The sequence below is a fragment of the Amphiura filiformis genome, chromosome 15, assembly GCF_039555335.1.
Source record: "Amphiura filiformis chromosome 15, Afil_fr2py, whole genome shotgun sequence".
Lineage (NCBI taxonomy): Eukaryota > Metazoa > Echinodermata > Ophiuroidea > Amphilepidida > Amphiuridae > Amphiura > Amphiura filiformis.
In genome coordinates, this window is record NC_092642.1 from 47,384,522 (window position 1) to 47,409,684 (window position 25,163).

Consider the following 25,163-nt stretch of genomic DNA (forward strand, 5'->3'; position numbering starts at 1 on the left):
TTACCATCGAGTAGAGCTTCTTTATTTGTCGGTTCTACAGTAGAAGGAGCTGGCGCTTAAGGGTGGGATACACCCCCAGCTTTGCTGGAGATTAAGGGTGTTTTACTGATGGAATAATGCCTATAGGGCCTTAGTATTCATGCATTTGACGCAGGTCAGCTCTGATTGGAGAATGATGAGTCTTTGAAATATGCATGGACACCTCTAGAACGATAGACAGGTTATTGTTGATTACTAATGCACTTTGTTTTTCAAATAGAAAAAGTTATAGGAGCGGCCGTAGTTTCTCAAATCGAATTCAGATTTGAATGGGGCAAGCTCTTCTTTTAAGATTATGATTTAAATTTCTTTCATTTCTTTTTGTCATTTTTGCTAAACATAACAACGGAAAGGGCATATATTCACGTGAATGTTATGATTATACGGTCTGCCTGCATGTTTGTATGAACCACAAAATTATCAGAATTTGTCTGCATTTCTTTAATACCGCCATCATTTCTTTCAATCTCTTTTTTGTTGAATGCAATATTGGATGCGAAAACTAAAATGAAACATGTTACAAGTCAAAGTTTATTATCAGTGTGTGCTTTTTTTTTTTAAAGTTCTTTTGCGCGCGTGATTTTTGAAAGTAGTGTTTTTGCCTGAAGCCAACTTGGAGCAAAATAAATGCTTTTGTAATATGCTCAACAAACTTGGCATCTTCAAATGACATTATCATGACTATGATGTCTATAGGTTAATAAATAGACCTCTCATTCTAGGAATCGTACGTTAGCTGGAGGAATTGTACTTTCACGTTCAGCATGAGTATTTGCAAATGTCTAAAAAGAGGGTATGTAGAGTTTACAAATCAACATGATCAAGAATGATATTATTTTACCATCGTGATAAACCAATAGACCTTAGAACCTGTTAGTAGTATGGTCCGAGTTTAGGGGTCACTTTGGAAGTGGGGTTATTAACAAAGGCCCACATAGTGTTTTCGTTGGGTCTACAATGGAAGTAGGGTTATTAAACAAGGCCTGATTGTGGAGGTATCTAGAAGAGTTGATGTTGAACTTGACAGGCACATCCGCCATCTTATGTCCGGTAGTGTCATTACCAAAAGGAGATGAGACGCTTCCTCTGTCCTCTCTTGACGTGATTTCGAGGTGTTAAACACAACCCGACTGGAACTACTTATAATCTATTGATGAAGACCTCCTTGCACTTCCTCCATGTACATTGTAAGTTGTATACACCACATATGTAAGGATCCTTCCCAATCATGCCAATGAATAATGTGGCGAATGGCAGAAACCGGGAAAATATTTTCATTCAGTTTCTTCGCATATGTTTATACTTAGTTTTTCAGAATAATAATTTAAAAAAATCAATGTTGTGGATGGTTATGGTGTAATATTTGCAAACTTTAGCCAAACCCAAAAACATGCACATTTCTGTTCATTTTAAGCTTTAATTTTTTCTAAAAAAATCAAAACAGACATCAATATTGATCGCGCTCGATCACATTTCATGATTTCTAATTGGTGATGTGAAATCTACAGGCAAAAAGTGCAAACGAAACTTTCAGTGTCAACTTGATGCGACAAAATGGAAGCTCAGACTGGGCATTCCTGATGTGATATTCACAGACGTCTGTGTCATGAATGTTTAGTCCCCGCGTCACCACTTTTCACAACCTAACGTTTTTTCCCATCCTTTTAATTAATTTGCAGGCAAAAAGTGCGAATGATACTTTCATTTCATTTTGAAAGTAGAAGAGCTCAGATTCGAGCATTCCCTATGTACTTTAATGTTTGTAATGCCATGTCGTAGACAGGTGCTCGCGGGGATGTTCGTTGTCTTTTTCTTAAATTATGTGATGACCTCGCGACATCGGTTTGACCAATGACTTTTCACAAAAGTGCAACGGATATTCTCCAGTGTCCTTTTGAAAAAAAAAGACTAGGACTGGGGTATCCCCTAGACTCTCAATCTTGTGGAAGGTTATGGTGTAATATTTGCAAACTTTAAGTCCAAAAACATGCACATTTCTGCTCATTTTAAGCTTCTTTTTTTTTCTTCAAAAAAGCAAAACAGGCATCATTATTGTTCGCGCTCGACCACATTTCTATATATTTTGTGATGTGAAATCTACAGTGCAAACGAACCTTTCAGTGTCAACTTGATGCGACAAAATGGAAGCTCAGACTGGGCATTCCTGATATGATAGTCACAGACGAGTGTCATGAATGTTTAGTCCGCGACACCACTTTTCACAACCTAACGTTTTTTCCCATCCTTTTAATTAATTTGCAGGCAAAAAGTACGAAAAATAATTTCATTTCATTTTGAAAGCAGAAGAGCTCAGACTCGAGCATTCCCTATGTACTTTAATGTTTGTATTGTCATGTCGTAGACAGATGCTCGTGGGGATGCTCGTTGTCTTTTTCTTAAATTATGTGATGACCTCGCGACACCAGTTTGACTTTTCACAACCAAAACCTCAGCCATTTTCCTTTTACTTTACCCCGGCAAAAGTACAGCGGATATTTCCAGTGTCCTTTTGATGTAAAAAGGGAAAGACTAAGACTGGGGCATCCCCTAGACTCTCATGCCATCCAGGGTTGCTGCATGTACACAGTCAGCAGACGGGTTAAATTGAAGGAAAGACCAGGGGAAGTGATACGGGTTGGTATTGTGTACAATAAATTAGCAAAACATGATTAGAACGATAACGCTAGTTGACCGTACTTCATCTGTCAAACTAACTCACGCGTATTGGGAACTTAGCACTTAGATATGACGACGCCAAAGTTTTCCTCTTTTGCAATGATTTGTAATTGCTTCAAATATTTTCATTAAAAAGGAAAGAAAGCGCCATTTGATTGCGTGTTATTTTAAGTTTTAGATATATATCAGCCTTTGGAAACATGTTGATGCTAGGCCTTAATCTAAGATAGAAAATAGAACATGAAAAATCGGACCACGCTCCTTTAAGTACGATTTGTAGACATATACCTGGTAAACAGAGATGGAAAGTTTATATATTAACTATAGCAAAAAGTGATTAAGTTAACAGTAAAATGATATCATAGCTCATTCGGTTCTCAAACGTTTTTGAAAATGAAATCCCTAATTGAATTGAATTGAAGAACGGTCCAAGAAGACAATTGAAATGTTATTTTTGTTAGTAATGTAACATTACACGATTTACACCTCTGCAGTAATATGTTTTGTTGCTAAGAGCACCTTATTTGCTTAGAACTGGAAAGATGGTAAGTCTTTGAAAAGCCTTAGAAAGAGTTCCATGGTATAAAAGGTCGCACCAGTAAGCATTTGAAGATAGGTAAGATATTAAAAATCATACCTAAGCCAGTGCCACATGCCGAAGTGCCCATGTCTTTTTCCGTGGCGTCTGGGATAGACTCCCTTGATGTAACTTGTTGTGGGGGTACCGCCACTCCTACCACACAACAAGTCTTACCTACACATCGCTATGTAGAGAGAGAGATAATAGCAGTTACAAGTGCCTTGCCTGTGCGCAACAAGCTAGCAGCGCTGGGGCTCGAACCCACATCCCTCGGATTATGAGACAGTGCCGCCCATTTGAAGTAGATACTGCTTACAAGAGCAAAATCATTCTCACAAATATTGAATGTGTAAAATTATTTTGAAAACTTGTCTACATGTCTGTTAATCTTTAAAAAGTTATTTTCTTTAAAGATGTAAAAGATAAAATGGCAGAAGGGAAGTAAGAGTCAGCCATAGAAAGTGCTTGCACTTTTATAAGTAATGAATCGTCGTGTACGTACCCTGTGGCATGTACTGAGAGGGAAAACACAAGAGAGAATAACAAACACCAAGGAAGAATGGCTAGAAATCTAAACGACATTCCATCTGCTCAAGTGATGAGTGCTAGACAGGAACAACTCACTGCAATCCTAATAAACTTACAATGCTTCGCTCACTAAAAATATATATCAGTGCGTTTTTTTGGTTTACACAAATAACTTGTCGTTTTAATCATAGATCTATATTTTAATCATGTAAATTAAAACAGAGAACTATGAAATAAATCGATCTTCGTCCATTGAAGCAATGCAACGAATGTAAACATAATTTTGTGGTTTAAAGTTGACAATAATTTTCAAATTGCTTATACGCGGTAATAATGTAGTAGTTAATGCTTATTTTGGCGATTTACAACAATTGAATTAAAAAATATGTAACATTAAAGTAAACCTATGAGTGATCAAATATTTCACTAAATACATGTCCGAGTGGTTCAGGCTCAGGACTCGAAAACTTGAGGTCCTGGTTCGATTCCCAGGCGGGATCACTTTTTTTGCTTGTCTCATTTATTATTTGCGACGGCGAACCTGGTAAAAAATATTGTTTATTTCACTAAATTTCGATTATTTATTGACTCATTAAAAAGTGTAAAATACAAGAAATGATCAATAATGATAATAAATAATTGAATCACGGATGCCAACAAAACCCCACAAGACGAAAACATGTTACTTATACAAGTAATCAAACTAAACAATTTTACAAACTTAAATAAAATGAAACACGGAAACTTACAAGGTAATAAGTTAGCTGAAGTATTACCTTTATCAATGTCATGTGTGAATTGATACGTAAGTGCGGAATTAATATTGATTATTTGTGTCACAAATCAAGCATTGTATTGAATATTTACATTGATGACTTAAAACCCGTAAGATTAATCGAGGTTAGAACAAGAAAGTCCGAACTGCAATAGCTGCCATGTGTTTTATTGTTAAATTTGGTATATTGAACACTAAGTAAATATTGAAGTAACAGAGAGCAGCTATTTGCAGATGGGTCATTCTTGCCCTGATCCCTCGATTTGTTGACTTCCTTCTCGTAATGCTTTTACGTCATTCTGGGACTTGCAGTGTTCATGTATTCTGGTATGAAATATCAAAACTAGGTCTGGTTACAACATAATAAAAATTGAGTTTATTGAGGTATTAAAATGTGGGTATGGATGAATCTGTTCTGGTATATCACATGATTAGCATATGAAGATTGAATATTATGATTGGATTTAGTAAATTAAAATTATGTAAAAAGTTGCGAAAACCACTGCTAATCTTGTATTCTAGATTGGAAAGCTTTTAAAATGTGACGGGTTTACCGGGAGCATAGTATACACTGGTGGCAAAAAAAGAAACTCGTCAGTTATAGTCATCCTTGCTGTTAAATAACCTGACCATTTTGGATTATTCTGAAATGTACATTTTGTTAATTGGACTTTGCTTTCTCATTTGACACCCTGCAAGTACTGACCAAGATATGCGCCTCTAAACCTTCAAACCCCAAAATCAAAAGTAGCAATTTTAACGATTCAATTGTGCCTGTTACATCGTGTGCTTTATTGATTGGCCCGTGGTGTTTGTGTGCAATACCACGATGCGTTCCCATTGAAAACCGTTGAAATTGCAACTTTTGATTTCGGGGTTTGAGGGTTTGGAGGCGTATATCTTGGTCAATTCTTGTACGATTTTCACGAACAGAATGTCAAATGAGAAAGCAAAGTCCAATTATCAAAATGTATATTTCAGAATAATCCAAAATTATCAGGTTGTTGAACAGCAAGGATGACTATAACTGACGAGTTTCTTTTTGTGCCTGGTGTATAATAAGATCAAGCAACTTATGTGACTAAGGCATTGCAAGATGATATTGAGAAAAAATGAGATTAATGATAATTTTATTCGACGAGGTGGTGATTTCGTCTTATTACTTTCTTTTTTAAATATTTAAGTTGGCGACAATTTAATGAAATTGTTTGCAAAAGTAGAACAAAAACTAAAAACAAAAATTCAGAAGAAAACAATTAAGCGATTGATATTGACAAAGCCAAATAAAAACGAGGGATTCTTTCTTAAATGCAAAATGAAGACATTTCCAATTTAAAACGAACATTTCCTCCCTCTTTAAGCATTAATATTTTGTCAACAAAAATCTCCAAATTGGTTCCTCGCTCGCTCGTGTACTTTTCATAATTGCTGCTCCCGCTATTCTGTAATAATCATCGGCATTTCATTCACATTGGAGATAAAAGACGCTCTTCAGTTGAATTATGTTAGCAAGCTATTTGGAAAATGATAAGAATTCTGTCCATCATCGGTAAATTAGCGCAGAATGCACAAGAGTCTTTAAGTACAACAGCTCTGTTTCTCTAACACTTGACGCGCCGTGAAATCTCCATAGACTTGTACAGATTGTAAACAGAGAAATTGCCGGGTTTCTGGGGGAAATTAAATGAAATTGAGTGCAAGATAAAAGCGAAGAGATTCATTTCACATATATGTCATTTACTCAAAGTAGAGACTGAAATTAGCAAGCCTGATGGATATATAGGGTCAATACATGGGTAATGATGTTGATGTTACTTGAAAATAAGTTAATCGTTTAAATTGAGGGTTGGATTGTTTTTGCAGGGAAAAGAATTATCTCAACTTATATTTGATTTTTATTGAATATTTACAATTTACGTATTTGCTGTTAATGTATATTTACAGCACATTAGTATTTTTTGATATAATATTTTAAAAGCTATAAAGCAACTTTGGTTGGTATTCATTAAATTGCAAATTTGCCCATATTCGCATTGTACCTGGAAGAGTTTGAGCGATTAAATCTTTATATTTGTAATGGTAGTAGTATTGTCTTACGGGAACCTGTTTTTTCACTTTATATTATCAATGGCTCGTTCCTTTGTTTAAGTATTACAATTTGAATGTTAAAGTCCAAATAAAGATAAACCCGATTGCGGAATATTATAAAACTACTTGAGCTATATGGGAAGCGCATCTTCATCATCGCTGTATGTATATTGCGTGATGTATGGAACGCTTTCACGAGAGATGACCACGTGATGAGTGATACGAACTTGTAATGCAACCTCGTTGTACGGGATCGATTGTAGTGTCAAACAAGGCTTAACGTAGGTTTCTTGTATTTCATGCAATGACAGATTAGGGATCGAGGCTACATATCAATAAATTTAACAAACCCATATCGGTTTTAATAAAATGACGAAGAGATTCTCATACAAATGCCCGTAGGGAATATGAACAAAAAACTGCATTGCCATGATTGCTGCGTTGTCAATTGTTTTGTAAGCTTCACTTTTGTTATGTAATTCAGAAATAGAAAAGGATTTGAAAGGGCAACTCTTTTATCTAAGGACTAAATCTGTGTTAATCCGTCAGATGTCAACAAGACTACTGGACATAGTAATAGCAATCAACAACATCTCGTCATCTACGTTATCCACTATCATATTAATGTTGTACTTTGTGTACATTTTCATTCTTACTCATCGAGTTGTGGAGACATATTTTACGCATTATGGAACAATATGGATCAATTTGTTATTTGTTCACATATTATTCTAATACCGTAAAAACTCCATAGTTAGCATATGTGCTTACTATCGAGCGCTTTTTAAACATGCAAACATGAAGAGCCCAATCCCAAAAGTGTAAAGGGTTTTCAGCAAATCGGCATCCATACACATAGTTACATACGAACAAGTAAACCTGCAAATGTGTGTCCCAACCCCATTAGCTCAGTTGGTAAAGCACCGGACTTTGGTACAATTTCATATTTTAAAAAGCGCTCGATAGTAAGCACATATGCTAACTATCGAGTTTTTACGGTAGTAAGAATGACCAAGATTACTAGAAAACAAGGCATTTGCAAATACGATATTGTGCATGACTAGTATAATGACTTTGCCGACTTGTGACCTTTCTACCTTTGATATTTTAGATACAATCATGCAGTATACAATTCAATATTACCACACGATTAATTAAGGCAGATTCATAACCTTTATATCTATATATATAGATGATTATTACATGCTGCGGAAGATTCAATTGGATATAGGCTGTGTATCTCATGTATTTATATAATAATTTCATAGACTAAAATTCATCATGACAAGAAAACGAGAAAAGAATCGTTTGGAGTAGTTTGGTCCCTTTTCGTGTTTTAAAACACTGAACGGTCATGACCACAACAAATACGTTCACTTGTGTTGTTTTATTCCTACATTCAATCACTATCTTAATGTTTACATAAACTATTTCAAGATCATGAAGATCTAAGATCAAATTTAAGTTAGCCCTGATGTATTTTGTGCCAAGCACTAGGATGCTTTTAAGTATGTACCCAATGAAAGTCTAAATAGTTAACCCCAAGAAAACTACCTGCCGATTGGCCAAAAAGAAGTTTTCATAATCAATTGGACCAATCAACAACATTGATAGAATAATTTCACCACACAAAAGTGGCCGGTCCCTTATTTGTAGTTCGATTCTCTGAGGTGGTCTGATTCATCAAGACTCAAAGAGGTCAGAGACACATCTGAAGAAAGATCGACCATTCAGACAGGGACCGGCTGCAGCGGTACTGTGATAACCGACGGCGTACTTGTAGAAATAATCATGCTTATCATGAATTCTTGTCGAGAATATACTTAACTCTCTCCACGCGGGTGTCGACTGCAGACGACAAATAAAAAATAAAAAATAAAAATCAGGTTGTAATTTTCATCACCATATTTGACTTCATCTTTTGACTCAAAAGGTCAGCACACATCTGAAGAAAGATCAACCATTCCTGGTATTGGATCAGTGGTTCTTTTGATAGCTTTTGATATTTTGAGAAAATATCCCGGAAAAATATCCCGGAACTTGGACTTTTTATGATGAAGTCTATGGCTAGCAAATTAATGTACTTATTTATCTAATTTATCAACTCTATTATGATGTACTTTAGTAACGCCAGCCCATGTAAGCTCCTAACACTAACACTATATAACATAACCATAACCCTATAATTTCAACAGCCTTTATCATATTAAATTTATGACATTTCCCATAAATAACATAATAGGTATCACTAGGATCCACAACATGCTCATCTATCAAGCCACAGTTCTTTAACCCCAATACATTTGTACATTCATTGAATGACCTTTGAAAATTTGAGTACAAAAATCATACTCTGCAACTTGAGGTCAAATTTTGCACTATGATTGTTTAATTGAGGTTATTGAACTATGCCATTGAGCTGAGGCCATTGTGGTCCATAGTGTATGGCACAATCAAGTCGGGCCCGTAGATTCCAAGGGCCCTGAATGACCCTTGAAGATTTTGGCTCATTTCCACTGAGCAGTGGATAAGTACTCGTACATCATCACATTGCAAAGGACTCCTTTTACATCATGATCATGAATTTACGGTCTGATGTTCCTTGACATTCCTTGACATTATTTTATGAGTTCAAGATACGATCATAGGATTAAGGTTAATCGTATAATCAAGCAAATCTTCAAGATCCATTTGATTCACACAATATTGCCTTCGGTTTGGAGATCCTGGCTGGCTGGCACACATTTTTGCAAGCGATTCTCTTTACAATCTGATTACTACATGAATCATGCCACGTGTAGTAATCGCTGCAATAGTCCATGATATATCTCATGTTTTCATAACCATGTTAACCCATTTGTTTTTTCTATCCCTTTTTTCTTTGTAGATATGGTTCAAAAATCGTCGTGCAAAGTGGAGGAAACGAGAAAGGAATCAGTTGAACGAACTCAAGAACGGATTTGGCGCCCAATTCAACGGACTAATGCAGCCATTTGATGATGGATTATATTCTGGTTATTCATATAACAATTGGGCGACAAAACAAGCAACCCCACTGGGTTCAAAAGGATTTCCTTGGTCTCTAAACTCTGTCAATCCATTGTCTGTCTCCAGCCAGCCTGTGTGCTTCAATACACAGACTTCGATGAGTTCCAATTTCTCCCCAACTCCAGTAAACGGCGTTGTGAGTCAAAATCTGAACTCTTTGAATAACGCAACAGGGGCTACCCCAGGTTGCCCGTACGCTTCAGTATCAACACCCCCGTATATGTACAGAGAGCCTTGTTCCAGCAGTATTGCTTCGTTGAGGTTGAAAGCTAAACAACACTCCACTGGTATGGGCGGCTTCAGTTATCCAGTTCGACAAAGTCCTACTTTATCTGCTTGTCAATATGCGGGCATCAACGGATGAGATTGAATTTATGAACATATTTATTGAACTGAATCGTCTGTGACGAATGTAATATAATATCTCGAACATGCGCATCTCTCTGACACAGTTCTTTAACCCCAATATGCTTCTACATTCAAAGAATGACCTTTGGATGTGCTGGGTACAAAAACGCATGTTCTACAACTTGAGGTCAAAATTTGAACATGAGAGCATTTTGGCTCCGTGTAATTTCTTATTGGTCTGAAAACAAAATTAAACAACAATCATTGACAATCTACAATTAACTTTTTGCACCATTTCATCGCCTGACTCAAATGAATGGTTCATTGTCGTTTTGTCTTTGGATGTGATTAAGTAGTCTCGAAGTAAAAACTGAAGGAAAATGAATTATATTTTATTTAACTAAACTATCAATGTTATATAACCATCATTCGTCGATCAAACTGTACCAAAATGCACCAAAATGATGTCAATCTCTTGTTTTATTGTTCTGCTTTTGCTGATGTCAAAGCAAACAGCTCCAATCGAGCATACCAAACAGACATGCTGTCTTTCAGTTTGTACTGTTGATCAGGGAACTCTGAAATAGAGTTGCGCAACTTTTGGGAAGTATTTTCTTATATCATACATTCAAACTTCTTATGTGTGCAAGTTGACCACTTCAGTTTGAATCATTGCCATTAGTATTGACCCTGGGATATTCTAGTTGAAATCCATACATCCCATATGGAAGACATGACCTTAATCTTCCATACAGGGAGTGTGAATTTCAAATGGGTTACCTGAATGTGTGACTTTATTTGAAATCTACACCCCCTGTGAGAGACTCATGTCATGTATTCCATAGAGGGTGTATGGACTTCAACTGGAATAGCACATTTTCAAAGATGGATCAAAATTAAGCATTTTATTAAGGCAGTTTCTGGAAAGCATTGTTCTGGTTCCTTCACTATTCATATTCTTGAACCATCACCATTGCCTTTATTTGGGGTTTATTTTCATACGTAATAACTTGTTTACCAATAATGAACTATATTTGTGAAAACTAATGGAATATTTTATCCAAATTGCAACAATTAAAGACCGTATAAAGACAAGCGCCATTTTTTTAATTTATGATACGCAATGCACCGTGGGAGTTATAGCAATTGGTGTTCTTATTGCTCAAGTGCTAATTAGCCAATATCGCTGATTCATTTGAAAAGCTGCAAAATTGAAATTTGAAAATTAAGGTTTTAAATACCAATTACCAAAATCTTAAACTTTGTCCTATTTTTCTGCTAGATATATTACGAATGTAAAAGGAGGTCAGTAAAATGACAAGGCGCTAAGTGAGTTCATCTCTGTTGAGCTGATATCAATGCTACTATAAGCTCTAGTGCTTCCCAGTACAAGTTCAAAAGTAAAGACACAACACATGACATCAATAGAAATGATCGAAATGAATGTGACATGTTATGGGAATCCACGTATTAGCCTGTTATGTCAAACTGAATAGTTGAGCCACAATTCTGTCTGGTTATGTCAAACCTCAATTGGTAGAATTTATCAAGGGATTCACTATCGGAAACTAACGGTTATTTGATTCAAAAATAAGCACGGAAGTTTGTGCTATCTCCTGCATAATATCTCATCCGTTTCACAGATTTTGAAAATAATATGACGTGATTTGCCAATAAGCTCCTTCAATTTGTTCCAGCCTTTCGTGTCACAAGTCCAACGGTCATATTATTGAATTAAATCTACGGCTACTGCTGCTTTAATTTTTTTTTTGTATATGAAAGACCATTGAAATGTGATGCTTAATTTTCTTAAAAGGCTGTAGTAATTGTTTTTCCCGGTGGAGTGATTAACATGATTAATAATATGATCATGATTGTGTGGATCTGTCTTGATCTTCGTACTTTCTTTGTTTTTTAACTAAATTAATTTTGTAAATAGAATTATGTATTTAGGTGGTAATTGTCATAGCAGGTGCGTAATGTGTAATAATGACACTACTAATACGCTCGTATCACAAATACAGGACGTGAATTTACCAAATGAGCACTAATTGGACTGATCGGTGTGTTTTTACACAAATCACCTCGTGGTCAAATTCAGTCAAATACAGTTAAATATGTGTCGTTTTCATAAATACAATGAGAGATCTTATAACTGATTGATTTGGCTGTAATATTTGCAACATATTTGATTTGTTTTTAAATGCATCGATAATATGTTCTTTTATATACATGTTACATCTGCTTTATGTCAGGTTATTGACAAATATTAACAAAGAAACATTCCTAGAATATGATATAAATTACTTGTTACATTTTTAAAAGGTGTTATTGATGTTGCAAGAAGTTTGTAAACACAACAGATATTCCTTTTCCCTGCATGGACACTGCAAAAAACTGAAAAAATTATTTAATAAAAATTAGTTCGAAGGCAACTTAATTAAACTGGGTATTCAGGATACTGAATGCATGTTACCACATGAGCCGATATCTACACATTGCGCTCATTCCAAATTCTGGCCAATTTGTTCCAGGTTTTTCGAGGCAGAGGAGGCATAACACACCCCCTCCCCCACATGGGGCAGACCACCCCCCCCCCCATGTTTGGGGTGAGGCCACCGTCCGTTTATTGCCACTTGTATTATAGTTGTCTTGTTTTTTTTGTTACTTCTATGACAGTGTTATTACGATATAGTTGTGATCCAACTTTTTATGTTGGCCCCTGATCTGATACATGCAATATATTTTGTTTAGTAACATCGTGCATAAATATTTACAAAATTACCCTTAACTATCTATTTTGGTATAAACTATAATGCCCATTAATTATTATTGTTAATATAATAGCCTTTTAATCATAACGTAACTCAGGTAAAGAGAAAAAAATGATATAATGTTCTCGCTTAAGCGCCGTAAAGCCCATAAGAGTAACTGATATGGTCCAATTGTATTTAATATTTAACAGTACCATTCCAATTCCAATGACTCCCTTAAAATAAATTTATACCAGTGGCCTTATACTAGTACTAGAGACGTGCATAATTATGACGTATGCATTGACAAGATAAGAGCAACAGAGCCGTGGTTACTGTAGCTATAACTGACTTGCTCCGCCGTGATTATTGTACATGTTAGTCTGGTTGTTTTAGTGTATAAAAAGTACACTTTTTCATGTTTACAATAATTTGAATATCTATTCACGAAAATCGACCATACCAGTTGAAATCCATACACCCCCTATGTAAGACATGACCTTAATCTTCCGAACAGGGAGTGTGAGTTTTAAGTGGGGTGATCTGAATGGGTGACTCTATTTCAAATCTATACACCCCCTGTGTGGGAGATTAATGACATGTCTTCCATAGGGGGTGTATCATGCATCCCAACTGGAATAACTATAAAGCATCTAAATGATGAAAAACATGCAGACATTGAATACCTTAGAATATTTTTTTTTTATCCGGCTACTATAACTGCCATGCACTCACTAGAATCCACAACATCTATCAGGGGCACAGTTGTTTATCCCCAATACATTGTACATTCATTGAACGACCTTTGAAAATTTGTGTACAAAAACTCATACACTGCAACTTGAGATCAAATTTGCACTATGATTGTTTAATTGAGGTTATTGAACTATGCCATTGAGATGAGGCCATTGTGGTCCATAGTGTGACATTGTTGGCACACCAAAGGCTCTATGCTAATTGCTAAGCGCACTAATCAATGCTATGCGTTTTCTGTGTGTACAATAATGTTTGTTCTGTGCGTATTAAAACACGTTATCATGAGCGCGCTTGGAATGTTTGGTACAGTGCACTTTTGCTACCGAATGACTTGTTAATATTTACGCCAGGTGATGGCACGGAGTTACAAAATTTAGGGAGACACGAAATTTAGAGATTGAAAAAACAAAAGAAATGGCATAAATAAATAAAGAGCTAGAACATACAGTTGTAAACTAATTTCGACTGCTCATGACAAGTTCCATTTTTTTTAAATTTAAAAAATGTCAGAATTATTCATTTTCATAACCATATTTGGAACCATATTTGAAAATGCATTAAAATGAGTTCAAACAAGTCTAGTATTGGTTTAGTGGTTCTAAGATAGCTCTTGATATTTTGAGAAAATATCTCAAATTGTGGACTGTTTGTGTTGCGGCCTGTGTGAAGGGTGTGTGAATATTGTGTCTATTCCATCACCCGATGTTTATATTGATTCATCTCAACACTTGTTGTTACACAGAGTCTGAAAATGTGTTTTATTTTTCATTTTTCATGTTTATTCGAATTCATAATGATTTTTTTAAAAAAGCTGCGATGGTAAATTACGCCATTTTTATAATATGTTTATTGGGTGCGTTAACTGCGTTTGTTTCGTAAACGAAACCTTATAATTATAACTAGTCATTTTTATGGCAATTTCGCCTACGTATTACATTATTACAGAAATTAAACAAACACTTCATGTCGTACCTAAATAAAGTAAGATAATATGGCTACATTTCAAGGTGTTTAAAGTTACAATCAAATGGTGGTCATAGTCATGTGACGTCACAAATCACCTGGTGGATTACTCCTTGCCGGATTGATTTTGTAACATCATTAACCCCATGAGAACTACCTGCCGATTGGCCAAAATGAATAATTTGTCCAATTTTGAACCAATCAAGGAGGGCATTAATAATATCATCTACAAATGCAAGGTTGACCATAACTAGTTTAAAGCCTAGTCATAATTGGCAACTGAAATGAGCATTTCAAGTTATCAACCAATCAGAAATGCTGTTAGATGACCAGTAGTGTCCAGAAGGTTAAAATATTTTATTAGTCTGATCAGTTGCATTTACTTTTAAGAGAATTTGACAAAAAAGTGAAAGATATGGATTGAATTACACACAATATTTAGATAAAATGTTGACGTGTGTACAATATTCATGATATACATTCGGATCATGTTAATGAGATTATCATTATTTGTTAATTGCAGCCAGTTTGTTAATTCGTTAACCCGCTTGCACTACCTGATCTAAATTGCCTTGATTGGCCAACATGATATCTTCATTTTCCACCAATCAGAATGGAGTTTTGATGATCAATTTTTTGTGTGATTATTCTAACAATGTTCATTTGTTAATTTTGACCAATAGGCAGGTTTCTCAAACAAAATAAAATGATAATGCAATCCAAAATCCGATGATTTGAATGTAGTAGTATCACTCTAAGAATTGACCTGCCCATTGCCCATAAGTCTTGCATTTTTCCTCAACATGTGTCACATAATATGTCACTGTGCAATCAATCGTGAGATATTTCTTGTGAAAGAGTTTGACGTTTACCATGTCATTTTGTTAAAATCTGTGGTCCAAAAAATGACGAACATTTGGACTATTTTTTCCAATATGCATATTGTGAAATATTAAAATAGCTGAGGTGTTATCAATATAAATATTTCTGCTAATGACCTTATGTTGACATTAGCTAAATAAATTGTATTTTCACCCATCAGGACACCGGCGCAAATTAGTGACAATTCTTGTCCGCCATTTTTTATATGTGTGACGTAAAAAATCAAGATGCATTATGGGCTTTGGAGAATTGCCTCATCTTTCACGACATAGTTCAGTAACCTAGCTCGAATCATCAGTGAACTCTCACAAGCTATATCGTTGGAAGAGGTGATTATATAGTGTAGAAATCAACAACACTTATCAACATTGATAAGGATATATTTGATTACCAATTGGTAGATATACATGACATTAGGGTGAGTATTTTTCATCCATAAATTAGACGTAAGTCCGTAATAATAAAGTAGAATTTGTATAAAAATATGATATTTTCTTGTTTTCAAAATGAACTGTTGTTTTTTGAAATGTTTAATACAAGAGTCTAGTTGAATATAGTTGGTGTACAAATTCTGAATCAAAGACGAGTCATTAAATGGGGATGGCGAACTGAAACAACATCTGTGTCTCAATGTTTTCATTTCTTTCATAATTATGTGTTCCATTAATAAACCCATCCCAAAAAGAAGTATCCAGTTTAATTTTGGTCTATAAGTTAAAGGGGTATTAAATCAAAACCTACCAAAAGTATGCTATAGATAAACTTATTCCGCACAGTTTGATACCTCATGTGTCCAAATTGATACAGAATTGATGACACAATGACCATTAGAATGCAATCACTTCAATTTTACGGGTTACAGTAATTCCTATTCTAGTCTTAGTCCGTCTCTGTTATTTATGAAGAATCTTGAGAAGTAAAAAAAACCCACATCAATAGGAGGTACTGCAACTTTAAAATCCTTGGTATGTGCATTCAAAAGGTCATTGTGTCATCAATTAATAAATTTATCTGTAACATACTTTTGGTAGGTCTTGATTTAAGACTCCCTCTTTGACTTATGGAACAAATCAAACTGGACAATTTCTTTTTGGGATGGGCTTACTTGTCTTGTATGGAAATGCATTAAATCAAAGGCATTTTAATCATAAGTTATAGTATTCTACGAGTACGCTGTCGGGCATCACAATAACGTAGTAGCTGGTCCCTGTGTGAGTGGTCGAGCTTTCGTCTGATGTGTCTCCGACTTCATCAGGTCCTGATGAAGTCAGAGACACATCTAACGAAAAGCGTGACCATCACACAGCGACCGGTGGCAGCGGTACTGTGATAACCGACAGCGTACTCGTAGAAATACTATAACTTATTACGAATTCCCGTCGGGAAATCCTATCTACTTATTAGCATTTTAATCCGTTTGACAATAAACAAAACAACATCAAAGACGATATCAACAACATCTTTATCAACAACAACAAAAACTACTACAACAATGACATCAAGATTTCATCAAACATCTAGCATTGTCTAGAAACACCACAACAGATTGATCAAGATTCCTGACAGGAATTGAAATATTTCTGAGTGAGTACCAGATTATTTGGATCTTGAAAAGAACCGTTTCTAATTTAATGAACAATTGAACGATCCTGATGAATTTGTTTCAAAAGAACTATAACGTTTTAGCAGCAACCATATCTCAGAAGCAAGCATAAAGTTGAACAACAAACCGTTTTAAGTTGGTTGTACCAGCCCCCAACCGATTTGTTTCCCGGTGCACTAAAACGTTTAGCGCTCAAATGGGCTATTCCAGAAAATAAGTGCACACCCCATAGAGGAGTAACTTTTCAATCATAAAAATATCTGGATTTCCATGTCTGCTTTCTGAAAACGATTGGAATTCCAGTTGCTAATGTCACTTGAAGAAGCCTGGAAATCCAATTTAAATTTAAAAATGAAGGAAAAACACAGAAATGTCCCAAATGAGCTCTCAAATTGAGGATATCTGATTTTGAACTATTTTTCTGCTGGAGTTTTTCGCCTTTGGACACTTTAAAAGTCTGGATTTCCAACAATCACGACTGGACAAAAAGTCCGGAAATCCGAAATCCTCTATAGGGGGTGTGCGTCTATTTTCTGGAATAGCCCAATGCCTTGGTCTAATCTTAGGTCCATCCCTTACGCTAATACCAGAGCGAAGGGTAGTTGATCAAACTGGAGAGTTGGGGGTTCACTAGGATCCACAAGAGATGTGTATGATGATAATTAAAATGCAATCGAATGTCCGATTTCAAATATATACGAAAATCCAGATGATTGAGCTTCTAATATAATTTGTGGTGATTAAAAAAGATTTGCAATTAATTTTGGCGTATAAGACGTATTTGGCGTTGTTTATTCAGTTTTATTGTTTAACTGTTCTTTCAAATTTACACTAGGGTCGCGATTAATTAGGCCACTAAGACACAAAGATACAAAATTTGGATTTTCTTCAGTGTCGTCTGCTCAGGGTGTCGTATGCTCAAAATATTCGTAGGTAGAAGGTTTACTAGCTCGCCCAACTGTCGAAAACAGGTGCAAGAACTCGTCAGAATGGCTAAGTACATCATGCAGTCAGTGCTGACTGAAATTAGACTAAATTTAAGATGTTCTTTTACCGTATACAGTGTATTTTGCAATCAAGCGCTCTGATTGGTTTATAAGACCCATAACAAAGCATTACCGAATACTTTATGCATTGACCCATCTTCATATAATTTTTGAATGTTGAAAATTGAACGTTTTGTTCTTGAGATAATTGAGAAAAGAATATTAAGAAAATACCTCATTTTCAATGCGTTCCACGGCCGGATTAAAATGTCAATCAATGAGTATTCATAGTACTATGCAGGCACTCACCATTGTTTCAAGCGGACATCTTATAAAATTTCAAAGAACAAATTTTATAATTAAAAGGAAAATGTTTTATCAGTGAACTATCGAATGACACACTTCTATGTTTGAAAAACATAATGTGCAATCAGGAGGGTGAAAGTGCATATAGGAACAATGCCAAAAACTACGTCACGCCGGTCACGCTATTGTTTGACTTAAACTACATCATTCGCCATTTTGTAAATATTAACGCATGATCGTTGCTTTGAAGTTTCCACCGGATAGTCTGTGGATAGCGCAAGAGCATGCTTTGACCATGCGCAAAAAAAATGAATATCATGAACATGATGAAGATGTTTAAGATTGATTCTTAGATGTTTCAAAATTTACCGTCATATTGCATAGATTCATCAAAGAATGGTTTGAAGTACTAACCTTATTTAGTAATTTTAAAAATCGAGAATTTTACAAAATCAATGTTTTTACCTGTCGGTATTACAACTCGTGAAACACATTAGTGATGTGCCTGGGTGACCTAATCTACTAACCTTTAACGTTTCCTCTATGAACTCTAACCCTCCTGCAATATGGCGCCTATTGTCTAGAGTTAAACTACATCTTTCGGTGTGTTACGTAATACTACGATGCCTATCCCATTATATCGATCCCTGGTGCAATGCGTTCACTTTTAACTCGTGGGCGGGTTTGTAAAGAGGGTGTTTGTTATTTGTCTTTCATAATACGCTGGCGAAGTGACGTCATAATCGGATTAACTACCATAGCAATACTAGATGAATACAATTTTTGAATAGATCACCCTGCACTACAAGCAGATTGCACTAATTACATGTGTATGTCAGCAAACATAGATTGAATACAATACTGCTCTTTTCAAAGATACTAATCTTACAGGTGCGAGTGATCAGCCTTTCTTTGACATCTATGGTTCAATGCATCGGTACCGCGTGAACTTTGTAGTGCAGGGCGAAATAGTCAAAATTGTATTCATTGGTAGTTAATCCGATTAACTACGTCACTTTGCCAGCGTATAGTTTGTTTACCCTTTGTTTTTCACCTCTCTTTACAATTCATACAGCTTTCTTATTATGCAATTCTTTTTAAGTAAAATCAACAGATTAGGATGCTTTCCATATTTATATTTAATGACAGCTTACCAATTATAATAAGTTTGTTAATGAATTGGGATTTTGGATTCCGTCCCACTAAGATTGCTGTCTTTATTCCTACCCATAATTTTTCAATAGTTTTGCAGTTACAAAAGAAGTGTTCCAGTAAAAGCATTACAAATTTCACATTTACTACTTGTTGCTTTTACCATTTTTTTCTAAGAGCATGTTTATTGGATAAATAAACATCTGGAAAAAAGTAACTTACCCCCTTAAATAATGGCCATTATTCAAAAATCTGTACAATGCGTTGGAAGCAGAATTTATTTCTGCGCATTTTGACACCTCATTTGATACGATAGCCCAAAAAACAATAAAACACCGGTCAATTTAATGTAGTGAGGTCCAGATTTGAAAGTTGCACTTTTACAATACAAAAACACTCAGATATCATTACACAGATTTCCTTCAATACAATTTACTGCAACTTTCAAATCTTGGGTTACATTGATTTAAATGTACGCTGTGACGTCAATATTTAGTTAATTGCTACAAATGAGGTGTCAAAATGTGCAGAAATGAATTCTGCTTCCAACGCATTTTACAGATTTGTAATACAATCGCCCGTTTTTGAATGATGGTCATTATTTAAGGGGGGTTAGTTACTTTTTTTAGATGTTTATTATTTAATATCTTCCATGACATATAGAATTTCATCAGATCAAGACCAATCAAACTTACGTTTTCTGGACGTTTCATTAACAATCGGTTGACTTCATCAGCAGTGTTGCTGTTTTGAAGTGCTGTGTGGTATTGAACCAGCAACTCTAGAAGTTGGAGCAGCATCAACCCCAATATCACACAGCACTTCAAAACAGCAACATTGCTGATGAAGTCAACCGATGGTTGATGAAACGTCCAGAAAACGTAAGTTTGATTGGTCTTGATCTGAGGAAATTCTTTATGTCATGGATAATCTAGTAGCTGATGAATTTATTCAAGGACTTTTAATCTTCCAGTTTAAAGTTATAACATGAAGCGGCAGTATTTCCAAAGTTAATATTCTATAGTACCAGTTTTTCATTCAGTTTTAAGGTTGTAGTAAAAAATGTGCACGTGATTCAAACATAGGTGTATGTCATACAATGATTTACTATACGATCTTGTTCTCAAAAATACATCAATGCTTAGAAAACTGTGTGTGCAGTGCTTATATTGGATCGAAGCTCGAAGACAGATCTTTGAATCCGTGCATGGAACGGATTAAAACTATTGGTGTATTTTCGTAAAATTCTTATATCTCAAGAACGAAACGTCCAATTTTCAAAATTCAGAAAGTAGAAAGCTGTTTTACTGTACCAATACATGAAGTTTTCGGTAATGTTAGATTAGAGAGTTAAAATACCAAGAAAGTATAAGTTTTTGACCGTACATTTCTTCCAGGGGCACCCTGTATACCAAATTTTTGGAAACTAAAAATTGCTTGTAAAAGAACAAAGGTTGAAATAACGAAAAAGGACAATTATGTGAAACTAATTATGAAAACGAATTAAAATGATATCATTATTATTATTTATTATTGGCCAAATCTACCCAGCATCACCACAACGTGTTTACTGCTGAAACCAGGTTGATATATTATGCTGTCTTCATAAGATAGCAGTATGAGACACGTATTTCGTCAAAAATTAAAATTATATTTTATTCACAAAAACCTTTTGTTATTAACGACATCTAGACTATGTAACGAATGGAATAACATGATCCTGATTATAGTTTTCTCACATATCACACAGTAAAATGATATCTTAAATCTAGTCTTTGAATTTCAATTTACTTCTACAAATACCTTTACATGCGTTTTGTAGTGAGCGAACACACCGGTGCAATCCACACAAAACGTGAAACTTAAAGAACCCGGAGACATGTTTGAACTTGCATAAAACATATGGTAAATATTTTACACGAGTTTTCATCTCAAATTATGCTACGTAATGTCAATGGGTCTTATAAACCAATCAGGGCGCTTGATTGCAAAAGACACTGTATACGGTAAAAGAACATCTCAAATTTAGTTTAATTTCAGTCAGCACTGACTGCATGATGTACTTAGCCATTCTGACGAGTTCTTGCACCTGTCTTCGACAGTTGGGCGAGCTAGTAAACCCTCTACCTACGAATATTTGGCGCAGACGACACCCTGAGCAGACGATATTGAAGAAAATCAAATTTTATATTTTAACGAAAATATAATTATAATACGGTACTATACAAAATAATTCAAAAAGTACTACCAAGCTTAGCATTATTATTAGTTTTATTTCTCTTTTAATATTATTTCCAAGATACCAATCGGATTGAGCTGATTATATAAAAGCACTGGAATCATATTTAACCACAAATGATATCTCGTAATATGGACGTTTCGATATAATATCAAAGAACACGTAATATGTTTATAGATGCTCAAGACATGTTTGAACTAAAAAATGCTTTTATAATTTAAACATTCATGCCTATCAAAATGCAGTTTAATTCGCTTGTCGAATGAAACCTAAGATTATCTCGCGACTGAAATGGCCTTCCGTAGTGAAGTCACGTGATAGTTTCATTATTTTCCCGGTGGCGGAAATCGCCTTCCGTAAGGAAGTCACGTGATAGTTTCGCGGGCAAGGTCTTTCCCCGGGTTGTCGTTAGGTACATGTGTACCGGCTTTCATTCTATATCAGTCAAGCATTCAGAATCGGACGTGAAATTTTTTCTCTCTATGTATCATGTCTATTGTACAACGAAGAGGCCGAATTAAATCAGCAAGCTTATACAATACAGCTTTCTTCACATGGAATAAACTGTGACGGCAACAGATATTAAATCAAGATGTTGTCTGCATAGTGTTGTGTAAATTACTCGATAATACAAGTATACTGAGGTAGTCAGGCGTTACGAGTGCAATTCGCTGTATGACGATAATCAAGAGTGTGTGCTGATATTCCGGGGTTTCTTATGCTTGAACATACATGTAATGGCAACGACCGATGGCTAACACAATTTCTGTATTCGGCTTCAACGGGCAGAACAGGGGATAAATCGGTGAGATATTTGTTTTCAACAATTTGTCAAACCTTGCCGTTAATCAGTTTTATTAGCAGTGAATAACTGGGTTCTAGCCCATCTTTAGAAATTAGCCATGGAGAATAGGTCCAGATACGGATACCTACTTCTAAAATACAGGTTTACATGTCAATCTAACGTTATCTTGCTGTATTTCAGCTAGGGGCCATGGGTAGAAAATCTGGGTTAATGTTCTTAGAACAATCCAAATAGGCCTACGTAATCAGATTGCGGGAGCACTTTCTTTGTCGCGGGACTGAAGTTGAAAATCGCCCAATTGGGCGCCTAAATCGCGGGTTTGGCAACCCTGCGTAATCTATTCATGACTTCAGGGACGCGCGACCTCTATCATAGATGCCATAATGGTCATCAGTTCTATTCACCATGTTCATTGAAGTGACAAGAGAATTGAATAGATGCGTGTATGTCCCATCAGAAAGTAATACAATTATTGGTACTCATGAATGCTAAAGATCGATGAATCATGCAGGTGGCCATTTCTATAACACATCATAAACCGGGAAGAAGGAAACTTGTTTCTGTTCTGGTTAAATAAATTAAAAGTTACATTTATTAGTCAAATTCGGTTCAATTTGTTGTTGTTGTTGTTGTTGAGAAAAATCTCTCTTGGTATAAAATGGCCATAGGCCTATGAGGGAAAGTTATTGTCAATTTTTAACGCAAGGATATGTGCACTGGACACGTAATGGTCGAATTGGATAGTGTTCCGTGTTCCATTTTGACGAAACGAATCGTAACAAACAAACAAAATAAAAAATAATAACAGTAATAATGATAACTTGAATATTGTCGTCAAAGAAAAAGGCCATTTTAATTGTGCATTTGACGCGATTGGCGGCCATTGGTATATATAGGTTTTCATAAATGAAATTTCAACTCAAGCAGGGATATTTTACATTTGGAAAAAAAAAAAAAAAAAAAATACTACTCAAAATTTCTGTTCGAATTGGAAAATCTCTCTGAGGATATAATGGCAATTTGAGCGAATTTTAATGTCAATTTCAAACATTTTATCGCAATCATTTTTTTTTATTTTGTAAGCCATACGTGTTTCCGTTTTGGCATCAACTGGAATAAATTAATGAAGGAGTTGGAGTGTAGAATATATACGAGGCTAATAATATACAGACATGTATATGACATACAGTATTTAGTGTAGGCTTTGCAGACAGAATTTGCTTCCCTTTTCTTCTGTTTTTAATTGCAGGTCGTATTGATTTTACGAGATGGGGGATAGAAGGAAGAACGATAGACGAAAGAACGGGAACTTCTATATGGGGAAAATTATGGGCCTACAACGGCTAACTACATTTAGTGCAGACAAAGAGACAAAGGATCTACATCTTCATTAAAATACAGTGTTTCCCTCAAATTGAGTAGTGTTGCATCTCGAATATTAACATAATATACAGTGCTTCGTGCGAGTAAAAATAGCATCAGCAATTATGGAACTGAATTCTAACATGTCTATGGATGGGTAGGCAGTGAGGAATAGAGGAATATCGGTTCACAGCTTGATGGAAAGGTCAACACTTTTAATATTTGGTATCAGTGGAAGGAGCTTATACAATTCTTTGGCAATCTATCCAGGTTAAACAATTCAGGAAGCACAGTAAGGATACAGTTGGAGGGAATGAATCAATGGATCATTCAATTAATAAAAGTTCATACATTAAGCGCTGAACTGATCCGAAAGCAAGTAGTTGAAATTAGCGAGTTTTATCTCGGTACCAGCTAACCAAATATGTTATTGCATAAATTATCTTTGATATATTTGTACAAACAAGGGTCATTCCACATCGGACAACTTGACTTTGGCTAGTTGGACAAATAGCGACAAGCGTTATAGCAGAAATCAGATGGGATTGAAATAGTACTCAAATCAGACGTTAGTGTGCGCAAATATTGATGCCTTGCCTTTTGATGCCTTGTCATTTATGTATTTCTGGATCTGTGTATCCATAAGGGTGATGTACTAGCAACCTCTCCCCTTCTTTATCGCATCGTCATTTTTTAGCAATAAGCGTGCAATGTGGCTTCTTTGTGACGGGCCCACGGATGTTTCTTCTGCTTTTATCGAAATCGGCGGTGGTTTTCTTTTTAACTCTATGTCATAATGTACATTGATTTTATGACGATATTGCTATAATTTTGTTTCAATATTACCTTCTTTATATAGTTTTGGTGTGCTTATCATGTAGATTGAGGTTGTTTTGATAAGTAATTTTGTATATAAGGCCTATGCGTTGTAAATCGCTATATCATAATCATGTTTGATGCTTGCTATAGTTTATGTTATTTGATATATAATTTTGTATTTAAGGCCTATGCTTTGTAAATCGCTATATCATATTTGATGTACTTGTAATTTGTTGTATAATTTTGTATTTAGGGCGTGCTTTGTAAAGCGCTTAGTGACATCTGTTTTAGCGCTTCATAAATGTTTCGTTATTATTTATATATTATTGACGTGGTTCAGATAATAAAACAAAAAAGATGAATTATGTTTACCTTTATCAAACAAAGAACAGAAAATTTCACCGCAAGTTGGTAAGACAAAGTTGTGATTTTTATCTATTAAATGAAGACAAATT

At 35.2% G+C, this 25,163-nt stretch overlaps 1 protein-coding gene across 2 annotated transcripts in view; it reads left to right on the plus strand.

Annotated features, from left to right (window-relative positions):
• LOC140171743 (pituitary homeobox 3-like) overlaps positions 1-14,393 on the plus strand; it is a 79,252-nt gene extending 64,859 nt beyond the window's left edge. For both annotated transcript variants that reach the window (XM_072195061.1, XM_072195062.1), the window contains exon 3: positions 9,574-14,393. In XM_072195061.1, coding sequence (XP_072051162.1) covers positions 9,574-10,098 — 525 coding nt within the window. In that variant the 3' untranslated portion in view covers positions 10,099-14,393. The remainder of the gene's footprint in view (positions 1-9,573) is intronic.
• Positions 14,394-25,163: the final 10,770 nt, after the last annotated feature.